This window comes from Nannobrachium achirus (assembly GCF_963921795.1).
Source record: "Nannobrachium achirus genome assembly, contig: SCAFFOLD_315, whole genome shotgun sequence".
Taxonomy (NCBI): domain Eukaryota; kingdom Metazoa; phylum Chordata; class Actinopteri; order Myctophiformes; family Myctophidae; genus Nannobrachium; species Nannobrachium achirus.
The window spans coordinates 1-27,500 of NW_027664541.1; the positions used below are offsets into that span (position 1 = coordinate 1).

A 27,500-nucleotide genomic window follows, 5' to 3' on the forward strand; every position below is an offset into this window, starting at 1 on the left:
ATTAATGTCATGTTTATTCAAGGTGTTTCCAGTTGGATACAATGGGTTCCAAACAGAGTGGGATTCAGACCAGCAGCTCATCAGCAGGTGAAACATTATGAGATATGAATAGGCTACAATGTGTGTGTGTGTGTGTGTGTGTGTGTGTGTGTGTGTGTGTGTGTGTGTGTGTGTGTGTGTGTGTGTGTGTGTGCGCGCGCGTGCGTGCGTGCGTGCGTGTGCAGGAGAGGCAGACTGGGCCGCAGATGTCACATGTGTGGGCCGGTCCCAAACATGTTGATGGTGTGGCGGAGTCCTGTTTTGTTGTTGCTTTCCCCTTGTCCTCTTTTCTTCGTGGTGTTGAGCCAGGGTGGTTTCTGAGCAGCCTGCTGCGGAGTGCCTGCTCACCTGCTGCCACTGAAGGCGGTCCTGTCTCCCCAGGTGACAGGGCTGATAAAGCTCTTGAGGTCTTGCTTGCAGGTGTGTGTGTGTGTGTGTGTGTGTGTGTGTGTGTGTGTGTGTGTGTGTGTGTGTGTGTGTGTGTGTGTGTGTGTGTGTGTGTGTGTGTGTGCGTGCGCGCACTCTGGACAATGTTGTTGTCCCTTGTCTCTACTACAATTTATATTTTACCAGTAAGACTCCCTAATCGGGAGATAAGCGACCGTCACGTCGCATACACAAACTTTAGGAGGCAGTCGTAGTCAATCAGGAGGGAATAAGGGAAATGGGACAGATCCATGTTGATGACATGACTTTAGACATACTGTGTACCGCTTTGTGTGATTTAAGGGCAAAATCTGAAGGAGCAGTGTCCAAAAATGTGGTTTGCACGAATTTGCCTCATGGTGGCGCTAGAAGAGGGCCATGTGAGAAATGAGGGGTGGAGGTTGTGGTTAATTGGCAGCCAAGGAGTGTGTGTGCAAAGTTTGGCATGGATAGGGGCAACGGTGGCGGTTTGGACACTCCTAATCCAGAGCTTCTTACAATAAGGAAGGACAGCACAAGGTAATAGCCTTCATCAAATAATCTAGAATCATAGGTAAACCAAAACCTATCATCAGTCCAACGGTAGAATTTATATATATATATATATATATATATATATATATATATATATATATATATAATCTGTTCATTGAACATGATATCTAAACTAGAAGCAGTGTTCTTCCGAGCACAGGTCTCCGCCAGATCAGGCATCCTGGTGGCGCTATAATAGGCCAATGTGAAAAGGGTGGCATTTCTTCCTCGCCAATGTTAGGCCTTTCACGGCAATCGGACGCTGCATGCGTGATATGAGGTATTGTGTTCCAAAAAATTGTTTCGCAAAAGTCTACCTGCTGGTGGCACTATAACAGGCCTATATGAAAAGGGTGGCATTTGTTCCTTGGCCTAGTGGGAATATGTGTGGCAAATTTCACAGTAATCACAAGCTGCATTCATGATTTGAGGCATTTTTCCGAAACGGAGCAATCCTGCAAGCTTTGGAAGCCAATATTAGCCAATTAGGATGGAATATGATATTTCACATGACTATAGAGACACTGTATACTGATTTGCGTGATTCGTCTGATGGAGTAATAGCAAAGAACGTGTTTTACATAAGTTGGCCTCCTGGTAAAAGGCAAATGTGAAAAAGTTTTTCCTTAGCCTCTAGGCAGTGCGCATACAAAGTTTTCCAACTGATCGGTGGAGTTAAAGGCAAAAATACAAATTGGCCCGTTATAGCGCCACCATGAGGCTGCTTTGAGAAACTTGAAGTGGCATTTCTTCCTCTGCCTAGTGGGAACGCGCATGCCAAATTTCACCAAGATTGCACACTGTGTTCATGATTTGAAGCATTTTTTCCTCCTTCAAAACGGAGCAAGAATATGGAAAATCGGACAGATCCATGTTGATCCCATGACTGTAGAGATACTGTCTACCGATTTGCATGATATGTGGACAAAATCTGCAGGAGTAGTGTACAGAAATGTGTTTTGCAAACATCGGCCTCATGGTGGCGCTAGAACAGGGCCATGTGAGAAATGTGGGGCAGAGGTTCTGAATTGGCATCCAGAGGGTATGAACACCAATTTCCATTCCCAGACGTAACACGTCCGGCCCCGTTATCTTGCACACAGATCATCACGGTTATATTTTTTCTCATCTGCGTGAAAGAAAAGACATTTGTCGGCTGTGACCGGAACACTCCATGTACATAATGGACGCATGCTGTGTACATGGAGCCCTAGAAAAGTCCAATCTAGGATAAATAATGTTCTGATGTATGGATGGATGGATGGATGAATGGATGGATGGATGGATGGATTGATTGACAGGCCCGGGAACAGGAAGAGAAGAGAGCAGGAAGAGTATTGACCTGGGACTGCCTGACCACACCCTGCACGATGACATCACTGACGAGGTAACCAATGAGATTGAAGCATAACACAGCCTGCATTGTCACCAACAGAACATTACAATGCGTTTATTTATTTTATTATTCGTTTTGGTAGTCCCAGGATATTTATCTCCAGTATGATCCATCTAGCCGATACCGATATTACAGATCGTTCACAGCACCGATATTACCGATCGATCACAGCGTGGAATCAATATCTGCCAATCCCTACCGATCGATCACAGCGTGAAATCCATAAATTCTTCTATTTTGTCACTGTAGGAGCATTTATATTTAATGATTCCTCTTACACAGCATTGACATTGTCAAACATATAATTTTTGAAATGTCTGAGTGAGTGAGTGTCTGTCTGTCTGTCTGTCTGTCTGTCTGTCTGTCTGTCTGTCTGTCTGTCTGTCTGTCTGAAACAGCGTTTCTCCTCAGTGGCTGGAGCAATTGATCTGAAATCGCATCACCATTAGCATATGAACACACCTGACATAACTGTGAAGCCCGTTTGTCACCCGTTTGTCACTTTCACAAATCATATGCTGTATATTAGCATTTTTATGGTGTATCTACAATCTATTCTGCATCTAGCATGAGGCATATCTATTCTGCATCTAGCATGAGGCAACATGTTTAACCAGCTGTGTGTGTGTGTGTGTGTGTGTGTGTGTGTGTGTGTGTGTGTGTGTGTGTGTGTGTGTGTGTGTGTGTGTGCAGGCAGGCAGGCGGGTGTGTGTGCAGGCGGGTGGGCGGGCGGGCTGGGGGTGGACACAGTATCTCTGTAGCCATTAAACGAAACGGGTATTTCTTACATTGATGCTCCTACATATTATCATGCAAGCACCAGTTAAAGTTACTTTCCATCCCTCATATACTGTATGCACAGTGCACATCCCATAACCCACACACTGCACATCATTTCGGAGCTCATATCTTTGAACGGGTAAGGGCTAGTATATCTTAAGTCTACAAAATAGGAGATGAGATGTATCATAATTGACAACCTTGGTCCATTGTATTTCAGGCTGAGGCAATGTGCAAAGAACGCTCTTAAAGGACCTACACCATGAATTTTCACTTTTTCTATTTTAAAACCTTTTTTTGGGGTCCCACTGGCACCTTCTATCCTCACAAAGTCCTATTTCTGACCATTGTGTCTTTCTCTGTTTTTGGGAAGGCAGCCACTTGCTATCTCCTATATGCAGAGGAAAACTGATTTGAAACTGTCAAAATGTAACATTTTGACTATATCCTTATATGTTGCAGTTTGAGTTTATTTGACAGGAAAGTTACAGTATCTCAGTAAGAGTGTCTCTAGTCTAGAGAACATTTTGCACACGTGACATGATCTAGTTTATATTTTATACAAATATTGTTTACAGTAAGACAGCTAAACAAGTTGTGTCTCTAAGAGAGCTCAAGAGTGAAATGTTAATTGTTGGTGCACATGTTGTGTGTTGTGCACATAATCTATTATTTTACCTAAGATTTAATTTATTTTCTACAGTTTATGGGCTGTAAGCTCCAAGTTGTCTCTAAGACCTAGACCTTAGTTTATAGAGAGTGAAATGTTTACGGTTGTCTGTTCTGTGTTGGTGCAGTGGTGCACACTGCACAGTTGTTGTTGTACACATGTGACATCCATAATTATACATTGTATTTGTATTTCATGTTTTGTTTTTTTCCCCACTGGAAAGCTACAGTTTACTGCTGTATCTGTATGTACAGTAAGTTGAAGTTCCAAGTTGTCTCTTAAAGGGCCTACACCATGCTTTTAAAACCATATTTTTTGTATAAATATATGCTCAAAATTGAGTCTTAGACAGGTCTTAACCCCCAACAAACACTCTGACCATTCCTTATAGTTTCTTCTAGCTCTACTATAATGAGGCTCTCCAGCTGCAATACCAAAACGGCCTTTGTTTGCTCAGGGGCGCATCTAGTGGGGTTTTTCCACCCTCCCCCTCCCCCCCAGGGGCGGGCTGGCCATCTGGCATACAGGGCATTTGCCCGGTGGGCTGGTAGGCTAGGGGGCTGGGGGGGCTGGTGTAAAAAAAGAAAAGAAAGAAAATAGCCAAAGTTCTGACACATTTTGGCACTAATCATGTTCATACTCCGCTTGTTGGTGGTGAGAACTGTATGCTAACTTATACAATTTATGGATTGTGTAGTTGTGTAGTTATCATTTGTTGTCTGTAAAAGTTGTGGTATTAAACACCGCCCTCGACCGGTAGAGTATCTTCGCGCGTGCTGGTTGTGGGGGGCTGGTCTGGCCAAGATGCCAGGGCTGAATTTTAGTCCCAGTCCGTCCCTGCTCCCCCCTCCCCTCCTCTCCTCTCCAACGTTGACAAAACAAATAATGTTAATATTGGGCCAATACAAAAATAGGATAATGTTGCAGCTCTGATTATAGCCTACTGTAGGCCTATGTTGTATGATATAAGCCTACTGTCAAATGACACAGGGCGACCGATGCTAGACCAGACATTAGAGAACGTTAATCTACATTAGACAATCAACCCCACCCGCATTGTATTTATGTATAATGTATAAAAATGTATGAAATATAACAGCCCATAAACCAGGCTATATTCTTTTCTTCACTGCATACTACGTATCACTCACGGTAGAACAATGTTTATTTTGGCGATAATGAACCAAGGACATCATAGCCTAGTATAGAACAGTGGTTCCCAAACTTTTTGACGGCTCGCGGGGCGAGCGAGCCCCGGCGCTCGCGGGGCGAGCGAGCCCGGGAGCCCGGCTCGCTCGCCCCGCGAGCTCCGGGGCTCGCCTCGCGGGGCCCGGGGGCCCGGCTCGCTCGCCACGCGAGCTCCGGGGATCGCGGGGCGCCCCGCGAGCGGACCGCGAGCGCAGCCCGAGACGGTGCACCTACGTCGGGCACCTACGCTCGGTCTGGTCGCTCGACCCGCTCCTCTTCCTCCTGGTTGGACCGTTTTCATCTGCAGCGCAGCAGGCAGCAGCGGCCCCGTGTAGCCGGGGATAGTGAGAGGAGAGGCGGGGTGTGGAGCTCTTTCTAGCCGGGGACAGTGATAGAAGAGGCGGCGTGTTTAAGCTCTCTATAGCCGGGGATAGTGAAGGGAGGACCGGGGTGTTTTAGCTCACTCTAGCCGCGGACAGTGACAGAAGAGGCGGGCTGTGAAGCTCTCTCAAGCCGGGGACAGGGAGGGGAAAACCGGGGGTGGGACAGCGATAGGAGAGGCGGTCTATCACGGACACGGAAGAGGAGGGAAGGGGGTCCGACCGGCATGGACCCCCTGGGGGCCGGGGAGCAGCAGGAGGAGGAGGAGGCCAGCGGCGGCCGCTTAGCGGCGCTGGGACTCGGAGCGGCCGGGGAGGAGGGAAGCTCCATGGGCGGCGGGGACACCGTCTGCTCAATAAAATAAAATAAAACATTTTTGTTCACAGCAATAAAATAAAACATTTGATCTAATATGACAGCAATAAACAAAAGAACATTGATCTAATATTTGTAGGCCTATCTTGAACTTCATTTCTTCTATCTATCTGTGTAACTTTATTTCAGCTGAGGTAGTTTACCTGTAGGCCTATGATCTGTAACTTTATTTCAGGTAGTTAGTTTCTGTGGCTATACTACTGAGTGTGGGGAGAGAGCCATGGGCAATACAGTGCACAGTAAATACAAAAGTCCTGGTCAGACTTCTTCTGATTAAGCAGCATGATTGGCAGATTTACCTGTTCCTCTTCTCATCTAGAATAATTCCTGCTGTACTAAAAAGAAGCTCGCTATCTACGCTTGTGCAAGGTGCACAGAGATAGGATCATGCTGCTTGTGCGAGAGCAGGAAAGCGCCCTTTATTGGTCTTCCAATAAGCAAGTGGCCCCTGTTTGGGCTGTTTGGGCATTTCATCGGAATCGTCGCAAATTAGAACTGGCTCTGACAGATAAAGATTAATCTGCGATGATATTGCGCTGTGAGCAGCTTCATGTTCATGTTCCCCATCTTCAGCCAACAGTTCAGCATACATAGCATTCAAGCCAGTTCGTGGTACCTTCTGTGGGGGCTCAGAGGACCCACTGGCTGCCAAGCTCTCCTCACCAGTCTGTTGTTCCGCTGCAGTGACCAGGACGTCAGAAAGCAGGCTGAATCTGTCTTTATACCTAATTATTAGAACAGAACAAAAGAGAAAATTAACATTAATTAACTAATCATTATGGATTTTATAGATCATGCTTAACTCATGTTTTGCTTAGTCATGGGCCCATAGGCATAACATACTCCAAATGTGTAACTGTTTTAATTCTATAGTTTAACCCCAACTGCTTGAAATTCTGGTGAAATCTGATGGAAATGCAAACCATCCTACAATACAGGATAGCAAAACAACACTATTGTTCAATACCATTTTAGCTAGATAAGCTTAAAGCATAATCAAATGTCTCACACAACGCAGAGGGAGAGAGGGAGTGTGAAGTTTTCACTCACCGTGGATCGAGGATAGTAGCGAGGGTGTACAGCTCCTCAGATTCAATGGCACTGAATCTCCTCTTAACAGCTTCCAAGAGTGTGTCTTTGGTTGTTTTCACACCATGGTCAGTCTCTTCTGTTTTCTCAAGAAGGCAAATTAAAGCTCTGACGTGTGGGATGACATCCGCAGCTGATGCAGTTGCTTTGCTTATTTTATTTGTAAGCTCTTCTTTCTTTCTTTCTTTCTTTCTTTCTTTCTTTCTTTCTTTCTTTCTTTCTTTCTTTTTTCCTTTATTTATTCAGGGGAGCCCATTGAGAGCAAGCTCTCTTTTTCAAGGACACCCTGATCACATCATACAAGCAATGAAACATACAATAGACAATCAAATCAGAAATCAGTTACAGATGCAAGAAGTACATAAACATATACAGTATATAGTTCTTACACAAAACATGTACATTCACTATGTAGTGTGCCCTCAAGGAGCACTTTAAATGTCCCTATTGAGACCAATCGAACCAGTTTCAAAGAGTCTTGAAGTTTATCCCACTTGTGTGGAGCGTAATACTTGAAGGCAGTCTTTCCTTGCTCACTGTTCATAGTTGGACAGGAATACCTAATAAATACCTGTGAGCGAGTCGCATGTCCAGTGACTTTTGGTTCTACCAACGAGGATAAATACAAAGGAAGTTTACCACAGAAGGCCTTATAAATAAATACAATACAGTGTTGCTGTCTACGAACTGTGAGAGATGGCCAACCTACTTTTTCATATAATAAGCAATGATGGGTACGATAATCATCACCAGTTATAAACCGCAAGGCACTGTGGTAGACAGCATCAAGAGGCTTCAGTGTGGAGAGTGAGGCATGCATGTACAGCACATCACCATAATCAAACACCGACATTATAACAGATTGAACAATAGTCTTTCTACTGGCAAGAGAAAAACATGACCTATTTCTATAGAGGAACCCAATTTGTCCTTTTAGTTTTTTAGTTAGGTGCTCCACATGGACTTTAAATGAGAGATTATTGTCTAACCAGATGCCCAGATATTTGTACGACGTAACCTGTTCAATTTGTTCGCCTTTAAGAGTGAGAATACCTGTAAACGCATTTGTGTCTGCAGATCTGGTAAATACCATGCATTTCGTTTTATTTGAGTTTAAAATCAGCTTAAGCCTAATTAGGGCCAGTTGAAACCTATTAAAGGCATTTTGCAAATTTGCAGTGGCCATTTCCAGAGTTGGTGCAATACAATATAGAATGGTGTTGTCCTCATAAAAATGGACGTCACAGTTCAGGGAGGGAAGAGCAATATTATTCACATAAAGGGTGAATTAAAGAGGACCTAAAATTGCTTATTGAGAGAGAACTTGATTTAAAGCCATCAGCTACAACAGCTTGTGTTCTCCCCATTAGATAGTTTGTAAACCATCTAACAGATAGGTCATCCAAGCCAATGGAGGATAGTTTCTCTATCAGGATATGATGGTCCACGGTGTCAAATGCCTTCGAAAGGTCGATAAAAATGGCTGCACATGTTTATAATTGTCGAGGCCATCTAATATATTATTTGTGACCAGTGTAGTAGCTGTCACTGTGCTATGGCCTGGTCTGAAACCCGATTGTTGCGGTTGTAGTACATTATGTATATTCAGGAAAGCACGTAGTTGGAAACTGATCAGAGATTCTAAGATTTTGGCTAGACAGCACAACTTTGATATTGGCCGATAGTTGTTTAAATCAGCCTGATTACCACCTTTATGAAGGGGTATTACCTGTGCATTTTTCCATATGGTAGGAATTGTGCCTGAGGTGAGCGTTAAATTAAAAATATGGGCAAGCGGTAAAACAATTAACCTTGCACTAAGGTGCAGTAGAAATGGTTCAAGATCATCTGCACCTTTAGATTTCTTAGTGCATATTTGTGAAAGCGCATTTAAGACCTCAGTATGTGTTACTGTTCTAAATGAAAAACCTGGAGGGGGAAGGTTAATTGGGTTGTTGTCAATAGCTTCCCCAACATAATCTGAGGGTGCAAGATTGACAGACTGCCTGTCAAATAGATGGCCAGAAAGTATAAAATGTTGATTAAAGACATTACAAATCTCAGATTTATTTAAAACAACCCCACTTCCACTAATGATCTGTGATGGGAGAGAGGAGGCAGGTCTGACTTTCAAGGACTTCACAACCTTCCAGAAGCTAGCTGCATTTCCTTGAGCCTTGGAAAAATTAGACAAATAATATTCCGATTTTGCCTTTTTGACCATACCAATACATTTATTTCGTAGTATCCTAAAAGATGACCAGTCTACTGGATCACCCGAGCTCCTAGCTCTAGACCAAGCCACATCTCTGAGACGAAGGGCTTCTTTAAGATCCGCCGAAAACCAGGGGCTCGATCGATCTTTAACTCTAAAATTCTTATATGGAGCATGTTTATCTGTAACAGAATTAAAAATTTTAATAAATTGATTTAGAGCTAGTTCAGGGTCTTGAATTGCATTGACCCTGTCCAAGCCAGAATTAAGTAAATCATATGAGAAGCCTTGTTCTCTAAAAACTTTAAAATTACGTTTTTTAATTACCCGCCCAATTGTTTTAGTCCCTTTAGAGACTCTGACACAGGCTATAGGGCAGTGGTCACTAATACCTTGAGCAAATACCCCACTATATGGGTATTTGAATGGTCTATTAGTTAGTATTAGATCAATTAAAGTAGAGTTTAGCTCTATACAGATCTGTTTCAGCCTTGTTTGTTTCAGCCTTGTTTGTTAACCAATCTAAGTTTAGATCAGAAAGAATTAGAATCTCCTTTGACACATATTTGGACAGGAGCATCCCAAATTCCTCTAAGGCCAAAACTGGTGCAGAGGGGGGGCGATAAGCGCCAACAACTGTACAGTGGATGTCACCGCCCAGACAAATATCTAAGACAATATATTCAACACGATTAGGGACCGATGACATTTCTAGTACATGTGCAGCTAAATGTTCTTTGACTAAAATTACAGTCCCACCCGCTCTTGATTTCCTATATTCTAAACAGGTTATAGCCATTTATGGCAATATCTGAATCTAGTATGATCTCAGTAAACCACGTCTCGGATAGGACAAATACATCAGGGGAGCCCCCTTCAATAAGAACATTGATAAAATCAAGTTTTGGAGCTTTAAAAGGGTGCGAGCAGTGTAATCACGTTTTCGACCAATTTCCACTGGCTGCCGGTGAACAAGGGAGGCAAATCATCATGGTCAGCTGCATAAGAACATAGGGCACGTTTCTGTTCCAGTAAACTTTTTAGCATAGCAATAGTACTGTTCCACCTGGTGGGGACGTCCTGCTGTAGCCATTTGCCCTGCTGGTCGGGCCGTTTACGACTTTCTGAATGTCGAATAGTTTGTCGTAGTTTGTCTGAGAATGTTTAAAATGGCCTACGATGCGTCGTCCAATTGCAGCTATATCAATGATGGCACGCTGTGCCAACAAGCCCTCATTCACAACGAGCTGCAGTGTGTGCGCCATGCACGGTAGACTTGGGTACAGTATGTAGCCTTCTCCATGTTTCTGGCGTTATCCCGCAATATAACGTGCAGTTTTCTCAGTGGGATCCCCCATGCTAGGAACATGGCTTTGAAAGCATCGGCGATATTTGCCGCGGTGTGTGACCCATAAAACTCCTGTGAGTGAAGCACAACTCTCTGCAGCTCAAAGTTCTCGTCAATAAACTGTGCGGTTAAACTGGAACTGGAACTCCACATTGACACGATTGACACGATATAGTCGTTCTTCATAAGGCTTTCGAGGTGCTTGTATACAGTCGCGTATAATTCTGTCAGTCACATATTTGCGTCCAGGCATCGTGTATCGTGGATCGAACTTGGAAACTAAGCGGTTGAGCCCTACATTTTCCACCACAGACAGGGGCTGATGATCAAGGCAGATGAAATCGATTAACGACTCATTTAATTCTTTTTTTTTCTCTTACTGTCGTCACTGTAGGATTCGTTGCATTTCCGTGAATCTGTTACGGTCAGCTGGGTGAGTGGCTTTTCTGCTGCAGCTGCCCGCTGTTTCTCTGCCTTAGCGTTCGCTAGTTTTTTATACTCGTCATATTCCTTGGTGTGCTCACTCAAATGTCTGATGAGGTTCGTGGTGTTGAAACTCTTTGGAAGCGATCCTCCACGAGGTACCTCCTTTGCACAAACATTACAAACGGCAAATTTGTTGTCCTGTTCTTTTACTTTGTAAAACTTCCAGACTGGCGACGCCATGTTTGCTGCGTTGTTCTGTTCACATCCACCTCCGGTTCCAAACTCAACATGTGAAGAGAGACACATTTTTGCTACAGCCACGCCTCCTTAGGGAGCCAATGAAATTTCACAGATCGCATTAGCCATGGGATATAATTAGGAATGGAGCCCGAAAACCGGGTCCATTACAAACCCGGTTCTGAATTTATCGAGACCCGAGTATCAATAAGCTTTTGGCTTGTCGAGCCTGTTATTGGGAAGCGTCACGTCATGGGCCGGGCCGGGAGGTACATTGCGTCATTGTCATTGATAGTTATGTGCTTTGGAAGTGCATGCGTGCCGCGGAACAACGGTGGAACGCGTGAAACACTAAAAAGTGAGGTTACCTTTTTGAAAAGACAAGGGGAGAGCTAAATACAATGGGCTATATGCAGCACGGTTGTTACATCATGCTCGGGAGGGAACACTTCGACAATGCAGACGGAGCCAGGCACTTGTCCACAGTGCATCACATAAGAGCCAAGTGCAATCAATAACTTTGCATGTCTGCGACGAGTTGAAACAACTCCTACGTGATTGCTGCTGTTGCAGCAGCGTGACAACGGTTCTCTTCCACCCAAAGTATGTGGTGCTTGAAAATATGAATGATTCCATCGATAATAATCCGTTTGGGATAGAGGGATACTCAAAATCCCTACCATAGAGTTATAATGTATCGCTCCGTGCGAAGGGATCCATAACGTTGCCACCAGCGTGACTTCTTCTCAGTCTAGTGAGTCTACCGAAAATAGCGGATCTACAAGATCACAACGCGGTGCGAGCAGACGCAGTGCAAGCTTGTTGATTGGGTATTTTTTGTTGCGTGACACCGTCGTACTATGTGTTATAAATTACACTTTTAAAGAGACGGTACACATTTAGTTTCTTCAAATATTTTCCAAAAATAAAAAGGTTGACTTGCCTTCTGTCTGTTAAAGTACTGTATTTGAAGGCCCTAGTCAAATGTAGTGCATATAGATTTTAGTTGATAATGGAAAAAAAAATCATTTACTGTAAAAAAAAAAAAGATACATGGAAATGTTAGCCTTTGGTTTATAATATACCTATACAATTTATAGTATAGTTTTACAGTAGGCTATTATTATTAATTCATGAATAGTACTGTAAAACTATATATATATATATATATATATATATATATATATATATATATTTTTTTTTTTAAAGCTTCAGAATTGATAGTGTCTCATCATGTCTTTCCACAAAATAACAGCAAAAGCTCAATAGTGGGCTCGATAAAAGCCCGGCTCGATAAGCATGATCGATAAGGTGCTCATTATCAATAAAAATTAACAAGCTCCATCCCTAGATATAATGCACTGTCGGTCCCTATATTTAAACGTCATCAGATCGATCGGCTCGCTTTGATCCATTATGGAAACACAGATCGATACCGATATAGCCATTATCAGCCGATCAATTATTGGCACCGATCAATCGGAGCATCTCTAGATCCATCCTCCGATGTTTTAATTTCTGCCATCCGTTCTCTAGTCATGGGCAGTTGGATACACATATACAGTAGCATGTCAGGCCACAAATGCAATCGTGGCCTAGTATACAAATATGGGCGGGTTTATGACATTGCCATGCCATTTTTTTTAACCCACTCCTTGGAAAAAAAAACAGCCGCCCTCATTATTTTCAATGAACGCCGGCAGACGCAAATTCACGCCTCGACCACCGCATCAATACGCCACTATTCTATTTATCAGGCGTTGGCGCGCAGAAAAAAATGTCCGCAGGCAGTGTGTGTTCCCCGTAACTCTCTTTCTCTCTCTCTCTCGTCCTGTAGACTCTGGAGCCGGGGGCGTTCCCAGGATTCACCTCCCTGACCACGCCCCCAGAGCAGGCTCCGCCCTCAGAGCAGGCCACGCCCCTCCAGCAACGCAACCCTGAAGTGGAGCAGAGAGCCAAAGCCATGCGAGGACGCATGTAAGTACTGCCCTCTACTGGAGGCAACTGTATCACTGCAGTCAGGTCACATGAATGTTGAGTTTGACAGCAAATTATAATTTAGTTAGTCTTAGTCTTTTGAATAGATTTGCATTAAGTTTCAGTCATAGACTTTTGAATACATTTTCTTTAAGTTTTAAGGCCCTTTCCCACTGGGCCGTGATAACGATAAAAAATAAAAATTTCAATTGAAGTGGATGGCAGCGTCACACCACAACGATAAAGCCATTATAGTTGATGTCAACGCCGACATGTCGTTATCGTTATCTTTTATCGTAATCCGGTGGGAATGAGCCTTTAGTCATTGTCTTTTGAATACATTTTCATTTAGTTTTTTGTCATATGTTTAGTCATCTGAAAAGTTTTAGTTTTAGTCGACTAAATATTAGATTTCAGGCAACTAAATCTACAGTTGATTTTGTCAACAATGTATTTTGACTTGATGCTGATTTTACACTTGGTTGCCACGCAAACCAGGTAAGCTTGTAGGGTGCCATGGCAACGGTCTAAAATCTCATTGTTCCTACATCCCATTAGTCAGAATCTGTTGATGTTAACCTGGTGAAAAATACCATGCCCAAACCTAAACCTAACCCTAACCATAACCTCAGTAAAACTATGCCTAAACCTAACCCAAATCCTAACCCTAACCTCAGTAAAACTAACCTAACCCTAAAACCTAACCCTAACTAAATTTGGACTAATGAGATGTAGGACTTATGCGTTGCGAGGGTGACTTCTTCTCAGTCTACCGAAAATAGCGGATCTACAAGATCACAACGCGGTGCGAGCAGACGCGGTGTGAGCTTGTTGATTGGGTATTTTTTTGTTGCGTGACACCGTCGTACTATGCGTTATAAATTACACTTTTAAAGAGACGGTACACATTTAGTTTCTTCAAATATTTTCCAAAAATAAAAAGGTTGACTTGCCTTCTGTCTGTTAAAGTACTGTTTTCGAAGGCCCTAGTCAAATGTAGTGCATATAGATTTTTGTTGATAATGGAAAAAATGCATTTACTGTAAAAAAAAAAAAAACTAAAAAAAGAAATACATGGAAATGTTAGCCTATAGTTTATAGCCTATAGAGTTAACACAGAAATCGCAAATTTAATGCAATTTCCGAATAGTAAAGTATAAAATACGGCTAGCATGATCAAGAACACATGATAGTAAAAGGCACAAAGCATTATAATTTACTTTACCGTTCAAAACTATGATTTGTTGGCTTTAAGTCCAGCTATTTCTGTTATAGTTTCCCCTTCTAAATTGATGTCAGCACCCGGGGGATGCTGAGAAATTTGCTGGGTGGGCGGGTCGTGAATAGGGCTAATTGCTATCATGCCTACATTTTTGGGTGTAAAAAAATGTATTTTGAAAAAAAAACTTTTTTTATTTATTTATTTTTTATTTTTTTTAAACAGGAAATTCTCGGGACTATCGGGCCTGGCAGGTAGAGACATTAAAATATTCTCGGGACTATCGGGCCTAGCAGGGAATGGGCAAAGAAGTTTAGAGCTTTAGCATGGACGAAAATATGGGCCGTAAAGTCATGGCTTCGTTTTTATTTAGTTTTCGTCACCGTCTGTCTGTCTGTCTGTCTGTCCACATATAATGAACATAGTGTTTACATGTGTCTGTCTGTCCACATGTAGCCTCTACCTCTACATGTGAACAGTGTGTGTGTGTGTGTGTGTGTGTGTGTGTGTGTGTGTGTGTGTGTGTGTGTGTGTGTGTGTGTGTGTGTGTGTGTGTGTGTGTCTGTCTGTCTGTCTGTCTGTCTGTCTGTCTGTCTGTCTGTCTGTCTCTCCACATATAATGAACACGTGTCTGTCTGTCCACATATAATGAACATAGTGTTTACATGTGTCTGTCTGTCTGTCCACATATAATGAACACGTGTCTGTCTGTCCACATATAATGAACACGTGTCTGTCTGTCCACATATAATGAACAGTGTTTACATGTGTCTGTCTGTCCACATGTAATGAACAGTGTTTACATGTGTCTGTCTGTCCACATGTAATGAACAGTGTGTGTGTGTGTGTGTGTGTGTGTGTGTGTGTGTGTGTGTGTGTGTGTGTGTGTGTGTGTGTGTGTGTGTGTGTGTGTCTCTGTCTGTCTGTCTGTCTGTCTGTCTGTCTGTCTGTCTGTCCGTCTGTCCATATATAATGAACGTGTGTCTGTCTGTCCACAGGTTTGTCCTGAATGAGCTGATTCAGACAGAGAAGGATTATGTCAAAGACCTGGGAATGGTGGTGGAGGTGAGAGCACATGTCACTTTAAATCAGTGCTCCTCAAACAGAGGCTGCAGCTAACCAGTGGTGTGAAGTAACTAAGTTACTTAACACATTAAACGCCCACGTGGTGTCAACGCGCCAATCTCTTTGATGTCTACGTGTGCCCAACGACGCGTTGACGTGTTGTACAGTAAACTATACTGTACTGTAGCTACTGCACTTGGCTACCGCGGTGATGAAACAAACTCCATTTCCCAACATGCAGCGCGAAATCACGTCTCCAGGACGTGCTGTCTGTCTGTCTCGTTGACTTCCTGTTTAGCGGGTGCACAAAAATGCAGTTTTCTCCGGATTCTTTTCCTTTTTTCTTTTTTTTCTCAAAACGGCGGCCTCTTCTACCGGCCGTAACACAAACCCTGCGGCTTAGAATTGATAAAAAACGGTCCTGACTGAAAGAAAAGATTTTCGAAAGAAAAGATTATAGATTTACTGTTTAGAGTTTAGACTCGGACAGCGCTGAGTCGGCTCAAGCAGACTTCGCAACGCTCGACACGGTGACTCGCTCGCTCGCCGGTGTCTCACGTGGATCAAGTCCACTTAAGACGCCGTGCCTCCGTCATCTCCACTAAAAACAAGCGCTCCTTTACAAGAACCTAACTGAACCGTGGTCGGTTTCAGAAACATGCAAAATGTACGGCACCTGTTAGAGTGATATCTGGCCCATGTACTTCCCCTTCCTTTTTACCATGGAATGGGTGTTTGAAACCAGAGAAGAATCTGTTGCTACTCATTCTCCAATCACAGACCACCGGAGTAAATGTGTGTGTGTGTGTGTGTGTGTGTGTGTGTGTGTGTGTGTGTGTGTGTGTGTGTGGGTGTGTGGGTGTGTGTGTGTGTTTGCGCATGCTCAGGGCTTCATGCAGATGATGGAGCATAAAGGAGTTCCTGAAGACATGAAGGGAAAAGACAAGATCGTGTTTGGAAACATCCACCAGATATGGGACTGGCACCGCGAGTATGACACACACACGCACGCTAGCGTTTTATGTATTTTTCTATTTGTTAAAAACACCAAATACACAATAAAAGAAGTGGTAATTTCAATAATAAAATATAAGTAGAAATAATAAAGTGCAAAGGTGCTTTAACTTAATTAAAAATAGCCGACTACGCCACCTTTGATATGAGGTCTGGTCCTCAGTTTAAAGATAAAAAATATATAAAAGGCAACACAGATTCATTAAGACAGCTTGGATTAAAAGGCAAAAACTTAAAACAGAGGCAAATGTAGCAAAAGTTGAACACGTTTTATTTCTATTACAAGGGCATCTAAACACAAACACAATAAAATAACTTCCTAAATGTTATTTAAAAGGGCCCTTCTAAACTAAAATAATCAGTATGACTCCCAAATAGGCCAAAAATGTGTTTTTCCAAAATCGTCCAGATGGTGGCGCTAGATGGGACAGATTAATTTTGATGACATGACTGTAGAGATACTGTGTACCGGTTTGTGTGATTTTAGGGCAAAATCTGTAGGAGCAGTGTCCAAAAATGTGTCTTGCAAGAATCTGCCTCATGGTGGCGCTAGAAGAGGGCCATGTGAGAAATGAGGGGTGGGGTCTCCGCGCCATCAAGGCGGACGAATAGGTACCGGCCCCGGCTCTCCTGGTCGCTCCTAGCCCGAGTTACGGCGTGTGACGAGTGACGTGACGGAGGGACAGACAGACAGACGGACGGACGGACGGACGGACGGACGGACGGACGGACGGACGGACGGACGGACGGACGGACGGACGGACTGACGGCCGGTGGAGGTTTGGATAGTATGAGAGTATAAGTAAACTGCGACCTACGGTCGCAATAAAACAAAACAGAATGAAAATCGTGGGGTAGGGTGACCAGACATCCCGGTTCGGCCAGGACTGTCCAGTTTTCAAGTTGTGTGTCCCGCAGACAAATATCTCTAAAACACAAGTGTTTCGAAGTAAACACCTGTTTGTTAAGTTCTGGAAGGAGGTACTCCATCCTATGGGTGGCGCTACTGCGACATCCCAGATCACAGAAACGGCTCACGTTAACTCCCGTAAGACAATTACATTGGCCGAAGGGCATGTCAATCATGCTATAAGGCCCGCCCCTGCAGTTCCCTATAAATCCGGTGACCAGTCACTTCCTCTTTGAAAGCTCTGCTCTGAACACGAACAAGGGCCGAGAGTCGGATGGAGTACCTCCTTCCAGAACTTAACAAACAGGTGTTTCGTTCGAAACACTTGTGTTTGTCTATGTTCTTCCAGTTCTGTACTCCATCCTATGGGACCCCTGAGCCCACCGGACTCAGGGGTAGGGATCAGGAGAGATTAGAGACCCTGACAGGCTAAGCCCACCTCATTCAGCTAATGACATGGCAGCCTGCCTTATAAGAATATAAGAATTCACTCATAAGGAGAGAGGGTCCCCCTTCACTAAGACCACTAACGGGCTGGTCAGGAAGGAAAGCTCAACTGCATCACTGGCAAGGTGTAAAATGCCAAGGGCAACACCTCAGGTAGAAGAAGCAGCTACCCCAAGGACTGAATGCGCCAAGGACCGCAGCACAACGCCCAAATGATAGTACCCTGCAAAGGTGGAGGGCGACTTCCAATTAAACGCCATACACACCTCCTGAATGGAGGTTCCCTGAGAGAGACCCCATGAGGAAGAAACTCCCCTAGTCGAGGCCTGGGGGCCGGGCCACCTTCACCTTCATAAGCTAAATTAATAGCTTCCACAATCCAACCAGATAGAGTCGCCTTGGCGATCTCTTCTTGGTGGACTTACTACGAGAGACAAAGAGACAGCTCGCATTTCTACGATCCCTTGTCATCTCACAATAGACCTTCAGCGCCCAGACCGGGCTAAGACAGTTCAAGCGCCCTGTCCTCCTCCGAAGTGAAGGGAGGAGGATGGAAGGCAAGCAGTTCCACCGGAACCTCCTGCACTACTCCATTCTTCAGTATGAACTGGAGACTTTGGTAAGAACTTACGGTCGTCACAAGCAAACCTCAAGCAATCTTCTGACACAGAGAGTGCATGAAGATCACTAACCCTCTTGGCCGTAGTCAAGGCCAATAGGAGAGCCGTCTTGAGGCTGAGAAGCTTCAAGGAGATGCTCTCCAAAGGTTCAAACGGGGGCTGACTCAGGCCCCTCAACACCACCTCCAAAGTCCCACGATGGCGCAAGAGGTCTGGCAGACAGGTTGTCACGTCTGACCCCAGCCATAAACGTAGACACCCAAGGGACCTTCGAGGGCTTCTCACCATCAAAGCCCTGTTGACAGTCGCCATATAGCCCCTGATCGTAGAAGGCTTCAGCTTCTTCGCCACGCAGGCTTGAAGGAAATCAAGAATGATGTGTATGGAGGCACAGGCCGGGTTGTCCTCGAAGGCCTCCCACTCCCCTTGATACACCTCAAGTGTAGAGGAAGCCCTATAGCCCGCTGCATCGTCGCGACGATTGCCGGGGACAGGCCAGCTGCACTCAGCTTCTCCCTCTCACGGGCCATTTCTGGATGAAATATCTTGCGACTCGCTCGCCTAGCTCTACTAGACCTCTGAGGAGAGGCAGTTGCCAAGGCTTCATGTACAGGAGTGGAGCAAATACTGAGCTCCACACCCCTGGTCTTGGTGCCACCAACAGCACCTCCAGGCCGTATCTCCGGACCCTCTCGAAGGTCGGGAGGATTAGGTCCAACGACGTGATTGTGACTGGGTAGGGAGGGAGGTAGAGACTCAATTCCCCCTGCTGCTCAAGTGGTTTGCTCCGTCAACGTACGCAACATACGCAAGTTACGCAACGTAGGCTACGTCAACGTAACTAGTTCAAAGAAAGGTGGCGCGGGATACGTTGATAGAAGGTGGGACTACTAGCGTTTGCGTGCAAATTGCAAGGTGAAAATGGAGCGAAAACAAAACAAAAAAGCAAAAGGTGGCTGGGAGAAAGTACAAGCTAAAAAACGAAAAAGTTTGGAGGCAGATGCAGGGAAATGTTTAAAAATAACTAAAATGTTTGCCCAGCAGCAGCCTGCTTTTAATATAGCGAGGAGGAGGAGGCGTCGCTACCGGCCAGTAGTGCTCTCGGCCGGGGTAGTATTAGTACGGCTGAGCCGGCCACAAGTTCAACCAAGTCACCTATCGTCGGGGTCGGGGACGTGGAGGAGCTATCAGAGGAGCCCGGTCACGGTGCTGGAGAGATTGAAGGTGGAGGACAGGGCAGCATTGTTATTATTCCCGAGGCCGAGGAGGAGTCGCCACCGCCGGATAAAAACAACAACTTGGATAAGGAAGTGGATGATCGCGTTGGAACTGTAGGTGATGATGATGATGAACCTGGGGCTGGGAGTGAGACTGGGGAGACTGCATTTGACTACTTCGCTCGGCCAAAATCAGCAGATTTGGATTTATTTTTTAAGTACCATCCATTTCAAACAACCACCAACAAAACAGTTAAAAGTGTATTTAATTGTAGCGATGGGACACGGCGATCTTGGTTAACTTAATGTAACACATCAAACACATTATACTGCTCTGTGTGTCTGGCATTTTCCAAACATGATAACCCCTTTACTCTTGGAATGAGTGACTGGAGACATATACATCAACGTATGAGATACTTGGCCCTCATAACGATGCTGCCTACGCTTACATTTTAAGAGGGGAACAGAGGCAATATACCTGAGCTGCTTGATGGAAATCAAACGTCTATTGCCAGAGAGCAAGTGCGCCAGTGGCGACAGGTTTTAGAGCGTGTTATTGACATTGTTAAAGTAATTGGAAAACGTGGACTCAGTTACAGGGGAGACAAACAAGAGGCTGCATTCAGTTTGGAAGACGAAGCTGCTGATCATGGGACCTTTTTAGAACTCGTTCTCTTGTTGAGCAAATATGATGTAATAATGCAGACACATGTCAGGAGCGAATGATTGCACTGGTTAAAACCGAGTTGTCCACTGGCCAGGCCTTCGTTGAATTGGTGAAGGGTGTTTTGGAGAAAATGGACATTAATTTGGCTAACTGTGTTGGTAATGCTACAGACGGAGCGGCTAACATGCAAGGGGAATATAGAGGCGTTTCAGCACTCTTGTCAGCTGATGTTCCCCAGGTACACGTATGGTGTTATAGCCATGTACTGAATTTAGTGCTATCGGACACTACAAGCTCCGATCTAACGGCCGCATCACTCTTTAATTTGTTAAATGACATTGCTGTTTTCCTGCGAGACTCATACCAAAGAATGAATGTATGGGAGGATGTAAGCAAAGACACACGGCACAGGCGGCTGTCACCAATAGGTGCAACGCGATGGTGGGCTAAAGATGCTGCGCTTAAAAAGGTATTTGGCTTATTTGGGGATCCAGCTGGGTGCCTTTACATTGATCTGATAGTGACACTTAGGGAACTGAGTAATAAAGTAAAATTGCCTTCAAAGGTGCGCACGAATGCCAGCGGTTATGCAGATAACCTGCTGAAATACCAAACTATCCTCACTGCCCAGACATTTCTGCGCATCTTCCAAACAACAACTCCGCTATCAGAGTACTTGCAAACGAGTGGAATGGATTTGCTCACTGCACATCGCTTTGTCACAAAGACACAAGAGGATATGGAAAAATATGCACGTGACTTTGCAAGAGTGAAGACGGCAGCAGACGCCTTTGTGAAATGGGCGAACGACCAGTTAGATGAACGTGACAGTGAGGACACAGTGGAAGACACCCTGCCTAAAGTCAGAACAAAACAAACAAAAAGGATGCCAGGCGAATTATGTGGTGACACAACCATAGAAGATGCTGATAAGAAGTATGAGATTACAGTACATACTGTAATTCTGGATACAGTCAATTAAAGCCTTTCCCAGCGTTTTGCTAAAAACAGAGAACTGTACACAGATTTTTCCCTGCTTGACCCCAAGAGATTTGATTATTTGAAACTTAACGGTGTACCTGCTGGCGCACTGAAAGCGCTGAGCGCAAACCTGACGAGGCACAACAGCAACGCAACTCCTGCTAACTTGCAGGCCGAGCTACTCAGTCTGGCTACAAACTGGGACAGTTTCAGCGAGTCTGTGCGTAACGAGTATCCCGTCCAAATGTGTACTGAGGATGAAGATGATGACTTTGAATGAGCAAACAGAGGAATGGGATGTTTGTTCTCGAATGACATTGTTTCGTTCTCTATATATTTAGAACACTGTTATTACTGCTGTTTTTTAAACAGTAAAACGATATGGTCAAAATTAATGTGAAGTGTCTTCATTCAGTGCGTGTGGTTTTGACATAGGGCCGTTGATGACCTCAAATGCCAGGGCCGTTTTTTTCCCCCAATCCGGGGCTGCTTGCAGTCCACCCGCCAGGATCTCTGTCGGGTGGCAGGGGAGGTTGTGGAGTTCTGCCCTCTCCGTGGAGTCCTTGGGCCAATCTAACTTGCTGAGCCAGCGAACGTACTCCTGCTGCATCAAGTGGTCCATGCGGCTGGCCCAGGCCACAGCATGGACATTTAGGTCCACTAGGAGTTCCATGAAGGCCGCTCGGGGGGCAGTTTGTCCTCCACCTCCCTGAACAGCCGCTTGACCGAGGCAGTGACGAGGCTTGCCGCATTGAGTGTCCTCGCCGCGTGGCCCTGTATGCCTCTCTGGAACTCTTTGAGATCTTAAACTTATAGGAGTCGGGGAGCACCGGTCTATCCCCTGTGAGGGTGAAAGGGCTTTTGGCTCAAGGCTTAGCCTTGAGGAACTTAGCCTGGAGGGTGGCGGCTCGTCCCTTATGTGGGGGCACATGGGGACATCTATCTTGTGAGCGTCAGCAAATTCTGTAACGAAGGTGAGCTTCTCCGGATCTTTGTGTGTGGCCCAGGATTTGTGTAGGCAGTAATCCAGTAATCTGGGGAAGGAGCTTCATCACCTGGGGGGGGGGGGGGGGGGGGATAAATGAGTAGTTCACCCCCATTTTTTTTCTATTGATTAGTCATGCCATGGAGACTAGAGTTCAATAATATTTTTAGTTTTTTGTCGCATTCCTAAGACAAAAATGTGATAACAATAAATGTACCTGTTTCGAAACTAATCAAATTTTTGTCTTAGGAGTGTGTCTAAAAACTAAAAATATTATTGAACTCTACTCTCCATGGCATGAGTAATCAATAAAAAAAAGTCTAGGAAAGCTAGGAAAAACACAGTGTGGGGAGCCAAGCTTAGCGGGGGCTAAAGGCTAGTGGGCTAGTAATAACCACGCCGTGGAGGAAAGCGGTGGGAGATCTTACCGCTGTGAAAACACAATGAAAACAGGAACGAAGGCTGAAGACGAGTCCCTGAACTGATGGGCGAATCTGTCTTTGACGCAGTTGGCTGTCTCTGGAACGATTAAATCTTCGAGAAGTAGGTTGTTGGTAGGAGCGAATGTGAGTTGTCGCGTCTGTTCTAGGCAGAAAGCGAAAACGAGGAAGTGACTGGGGAAGTCACCGGATTTATAGGGCACCGCAGGGGCGGTCCTTGATTGATTGACATTGACATGCCCTTCGGCCAATGGAATTGTCCTCCGGGAGTAAACGTGAGCCGTTTCTGTGACCTGGGATGTCGCAGTATTACCACCCATAGGATGGAGTACCGAACTGGAAGAACTAGACAAACAATAATATGTCCCGGTTTTCAACATTCACCACAAAATTGTCCCGGTTTTCGCTAGAATTAAGATAATAGTAGCTGTTTTCAGTGGTTGCAACCGTTGCATAGACATTTATCATGTTATTTTTATGAAAACATGCTCACCTAACTAATCAGAAAAAATGAACAAATACATTGCGTGTTTGAATTCAACGCTGAGGCTGTTTGTCAATCACTCACTGCTGCCTGTATGCAAACCTGCGTGTATGTGCGCGTGCACAAACATTAGAGAATGGGCGTGTGCGTGCGCGTTAACGTGCACATTCTTTTTAGGGTCCCGGTTTTAGGCAATAGTGGTTTGCGTCCCATTTGGGCGGCTGAAAATATGGTCACCCTACCGTGGGGTAATGGAGGAAAGAACAAGGGGAGGGTTTCAAAGAAGGACGACGGCTCTAACTGCTACTGTCAGTCACACCAACGCCAGCCAGCAGCTCCTGGTGCCCTGTCACTGTGGAGGACAGGGAAAACGCCAGATCAACGGTTCACGGGTACCAGGTTGGCTACTTTAGCTCTCGTTCATATAGTACACATCTTGAAGACCACGAGTGTCATTTATCTGGAGACTTCCCGGCAGCCAGAGCCTAAAGCCCTGGCACTGCAGAGATTATGCGTCGACACTCGGGTCAGCGTTTTCCCTCTCTGGTCCCCCACAGGGAACGGTGTGGTCCTCTCTCTGGGTGGCCGTCGTCCTCCGTAGTGTTCCCTCCGTCCCACTGCTGGCTCTTTCAGAGTCTGCTCGTCTCGTCTCTCCTGTCTCCTTGTCTGCTGTGGGCTAAAAGCTACAAACATTTTGGAGTCGCCACTCCCTGGGGAAAACCCGCCCCTCTGTCCAAAACCAGCCTTGATTGGTCGAGAAACCACTATCTAATCACGTACGGCTGCTATGCATTAATTTCCTGGGTGCCATGGCAGAAAACAGAATGAATACACACAAAAATATAGAAAATCAACACAAGCCATGCAGACAAATAACTCAAAATCATATGCATGCAGGTCAAATAATATAACACTTCCAAATAAACACAGCAACCAATAATCATCAATAAGCAAAAGAAAATCTGTCAAATAACACTACAAATGCTCAAAAATAATCACAGCAAAAGAAAATGAGTTTTCTGCCTGCTGACACGCATGCAGGAACAAAATTGTGGGACGCGATAATCCAGTGCAGAGATATAGCCAGTTGACTGTGGCTTGTTTTCTCCCAAAATCAGAACAAAGTTTTATTTTTATTTTTGTTTAACCATAGTAAGCCATCTGACTTTTGGCTGCATTCGTTGCTGCTGGGATCATTCACAGACTGCGGACACTTTGAGATTAAAGTGCGTTCAAATAAAATGTGTATTCATAACCACAACACACGTGTATTTATTATAACACTTATTGCGTGTTTTTGTTTGCTGTTCTTCTGCAGTTTCTTTGTGGGGGAGCTGGAGAAATGTCTGGAAGACCACAAGCTACTGCCTCAACTGTTCATGAAGCATGTAAGCTGTGTGTGCATATGTGCATGCATTAGGAGGTCGCGGCCTGAGAAGTTAAAATAATGTTTTTTTCAATCTGTTTCCCTGTAAATAGAAGAGTTAATTTGATAGACATTAAACAAACTGTCCGTGTTGACTCAAAGTAGCAGCTCTCTGTCACCGAAGCAAGTGTGAGAGGAATTAGCCCTTCTATGCCCCTCCCCAAAAGCAATTGTCCAATACTAGCTTATAGGGGTGTAACGATACATTTTAATAGCGATTCGATACATATCACGATACATGGTTGACGATACGATACATGAACGATATTGGTTCATTCATGGCGACACGATACGATTCGATTCAATGATTTAAAATCGATAAAGTAACTATTTATCAAAGAAATTAAATCTGTGTGAAAGGTGTGGATAGTGCAGGTTTTTAAGGGAAACATGTATTATTATGGATATAAATAAGTAAACAGTGATTATCTGCCAAATACATGGTCATTGTATGTTGACAAACCTGCACCTTGACATGAACCCAGAGATTACACACATTTATCGATAGACCAGTGCAGCTATATGGAAAGGAAAAGTAATTAAACCCCTACTTTAAAATGTTTCTTCTTAAAAATGCTAAATACAATGCACAAGAAGGTAGTATCGATACAATCGATTCTTTGCACTGCCGATTCGATACGATACAAAATAAAACGATACGATTCGATTTTAGCTGTTTTCATTTCGATATATTACGGTTTTTTAAGTTGAAAACGACATTTCGATACAGTTACTATATTGTTACACCCCTACTAGCTTAGCAACCATTGCTAACTGGCAGCTTGCCATGCTATTATCCTGCTCACACACAGTTTGCAACATAATAGCATGAATTGGAATGCCATCATAGACTATAAGAACCTGCAACAGATCCCACTACCCAGGAAATGGTTGGAGGGTGCATTTTTCCACCACTTTTCCCATGCTGAAATCTGCACTTAAAATGCAAGGCTGCATGGCTGTGTTGTTGTGTTAAACAGTTGAACACATACACAACTCACCCGCCCAGGTGATGGCAATAATCGCTGTGATCGTAACAAAGGTGCAATATAAAACAAACGAATGTACAAATCTGCAGTTATCTGATGCTGATCAGCTGCGTTGACGGCTGCTGGACTGGCTATTGTTTCGGATTCTGCATGTTTCGTACCCTAACCCTATATTAATTCATGTGTTGCTCTATTTGAACTGCTGCTACTGTAATACAGGCTTACCGTGCGGTACATGAAACATAAAACTCCTATCCGGACCGGTGATAAATGATAATGACGTTAAAGCTGATTGAGTTGATACTGTTTCTCTAGCCCTGAAACATGGCGGTAGTAGGCCTATCTCACGACTATCATGGGTCCACCTCAACATGGTGTTGAGCACTTTAGCCCCATGTACGACTCCACACAAATGTTCAGATTAGTTACACTTATTACAATATTACACTATTACGCTATTGCGCTATTACATTATCACATTTATGCTATTTCAACATAACACGTAATGCACTATTACACTATTACACCTATTACACTATTACACTTATTATTACAGGGTTATTACACCCTACACTACACAGAAAATAGCTATCAGCGCTAGCCTAGCGTCCATTCTTCTCCGGTTCCGCGGTAAACAGTCCAGAACTGGAGTAAGTTTGTCCATGGATAAAAGCTCAGACAGCTTGTTTGTAAAATACTTGCAAATTTGTTCTCGTTATACAACATGGAATTGCCGAATCTTTATACTTTTTACACCTCTAATGGCTGGTTTTAAAATGTGTTTCCGAAATGCAAACAGCAACAAGTGCCCACTTCTTTCTGTCTCTCTCTGATAGAACACAACAATATGCACGCATTATTCCGCCCCTCCCCCCACAACGGCAGATAACCACGCCTACATTTCAGATTTCTTTTCATGTTCTGAAATCCCATAAAACAAATTAAGAGGTGGGGTTTCCTGCTCCTTTAACCTCAGTAAAACTAACACTAGTGAATGCTAACCTGGTGAAATGCTAACCTCCCGACGCTGGTGTGTAGCTAACCTGCCGACGCTGGTGAAAACGAGCGCTCTACTCCTAAACCGCCTTGCGTATCTGCTAGACGTGTGTCATACAGCTCTTCAAAGAACACAAGTAGAATCTGTTGCGTCCATATAGATACATTCATCCAAAGCCCGTTTTTCTGCTTGTAAGTAAACCAAATAAATTTGAACTAGTACATGTTAAGTACAGTATGAGTGTCATTGAAATGATTCCAGAGGTGAAATGAATCAATTAAATCACAGGAAATTAACCAGTCATTTTGACCTATGGCAGTTCATGCGGTAGGGTTTTCACAGTCACTAGTGTTAAAGGAAGGATGCATCTGTGGACATGGACTTTAAAGTTATACCTTGTAACTTTTTTTATAAAACAAATCTTAAAATTGTCCTAGCTGTTAAATCGCTAAAGTTTTAGAACCCCCACTCCGTTAATTTCAGCTTCTAAAGCCTTCTCTTTATGTTTTCTATGAGCCGTGAGGGGGGGAGAATTTCGCGGCAAAATGACGTCATCTGCATCATGTGTATACGTTGGCCAATCATATCGCCGATCATAAACACATGGTACACTACCGGCCAATCACAGGCGCATCTTGCTGACTTCTCAGGAAGTAGCTTGCCTCAACATAACAACAACATATTCTCGGGTGAAGGAGTCCGTTTCTCCGGAATGCCTGAACGCACAGGAACCAGGGACCCCTCTAAAGATAGATCTCGGCGAGGTGGAGGCAGACGCGGGGGTGTGAGGCCCGGTCCGTGGCGAAAAACGGCCGAAAGACGTGGACGCGACCGCGGTTTGCTATACAGCTCTGACCACTAGTTGAGCAACTTACACAGTATAGCTTTAAAGGGGTATTTCACTTTCAAAAAAACTTTTGGTATCATCTAATCAGGCTTTTATGAACACCCTAGA

The 27,500-nt window shown here is 44.3% G+C and overlaps 1 protein-coding gene across 1 annotated transcript in view; it reads left to right on the forward strand.

Moving 5' to 3' along the window:
• Window positions 1–10,262: 10,262 nt before the first annotated feature.
• LOC308280945 (kalirin-like) overlaps window positions 10,263–27,500 on the forward strand; it is a gene marked incomplete at both ends in the record, with an annotated part of 49,095 nt that continues 31,857 nt past the window's right edge. The window contains 5 exons of the mRNA XM_080755242.1: window positions 10,263–10,349; window positions 12,942–13,081; window positions 15,299–15,365; window positions 16,253–16,356; window positions 24,452–24,521. Coding sequence (XP_080611368.1) covers window positions 10,263–10,349; window positions 12,942–13,081; window positions 15,299–15,365; window positions 16,253–16,356; window positions 24,452–24,521 — 468 coding nt within the window. The remainder of the gene's footprint in view (window positions 10,350–12,941; window positions 13,082–15,298; window positions 15,366–16,252; window positions 16,357–24,451; window positions 24,522–27,500) is intronic.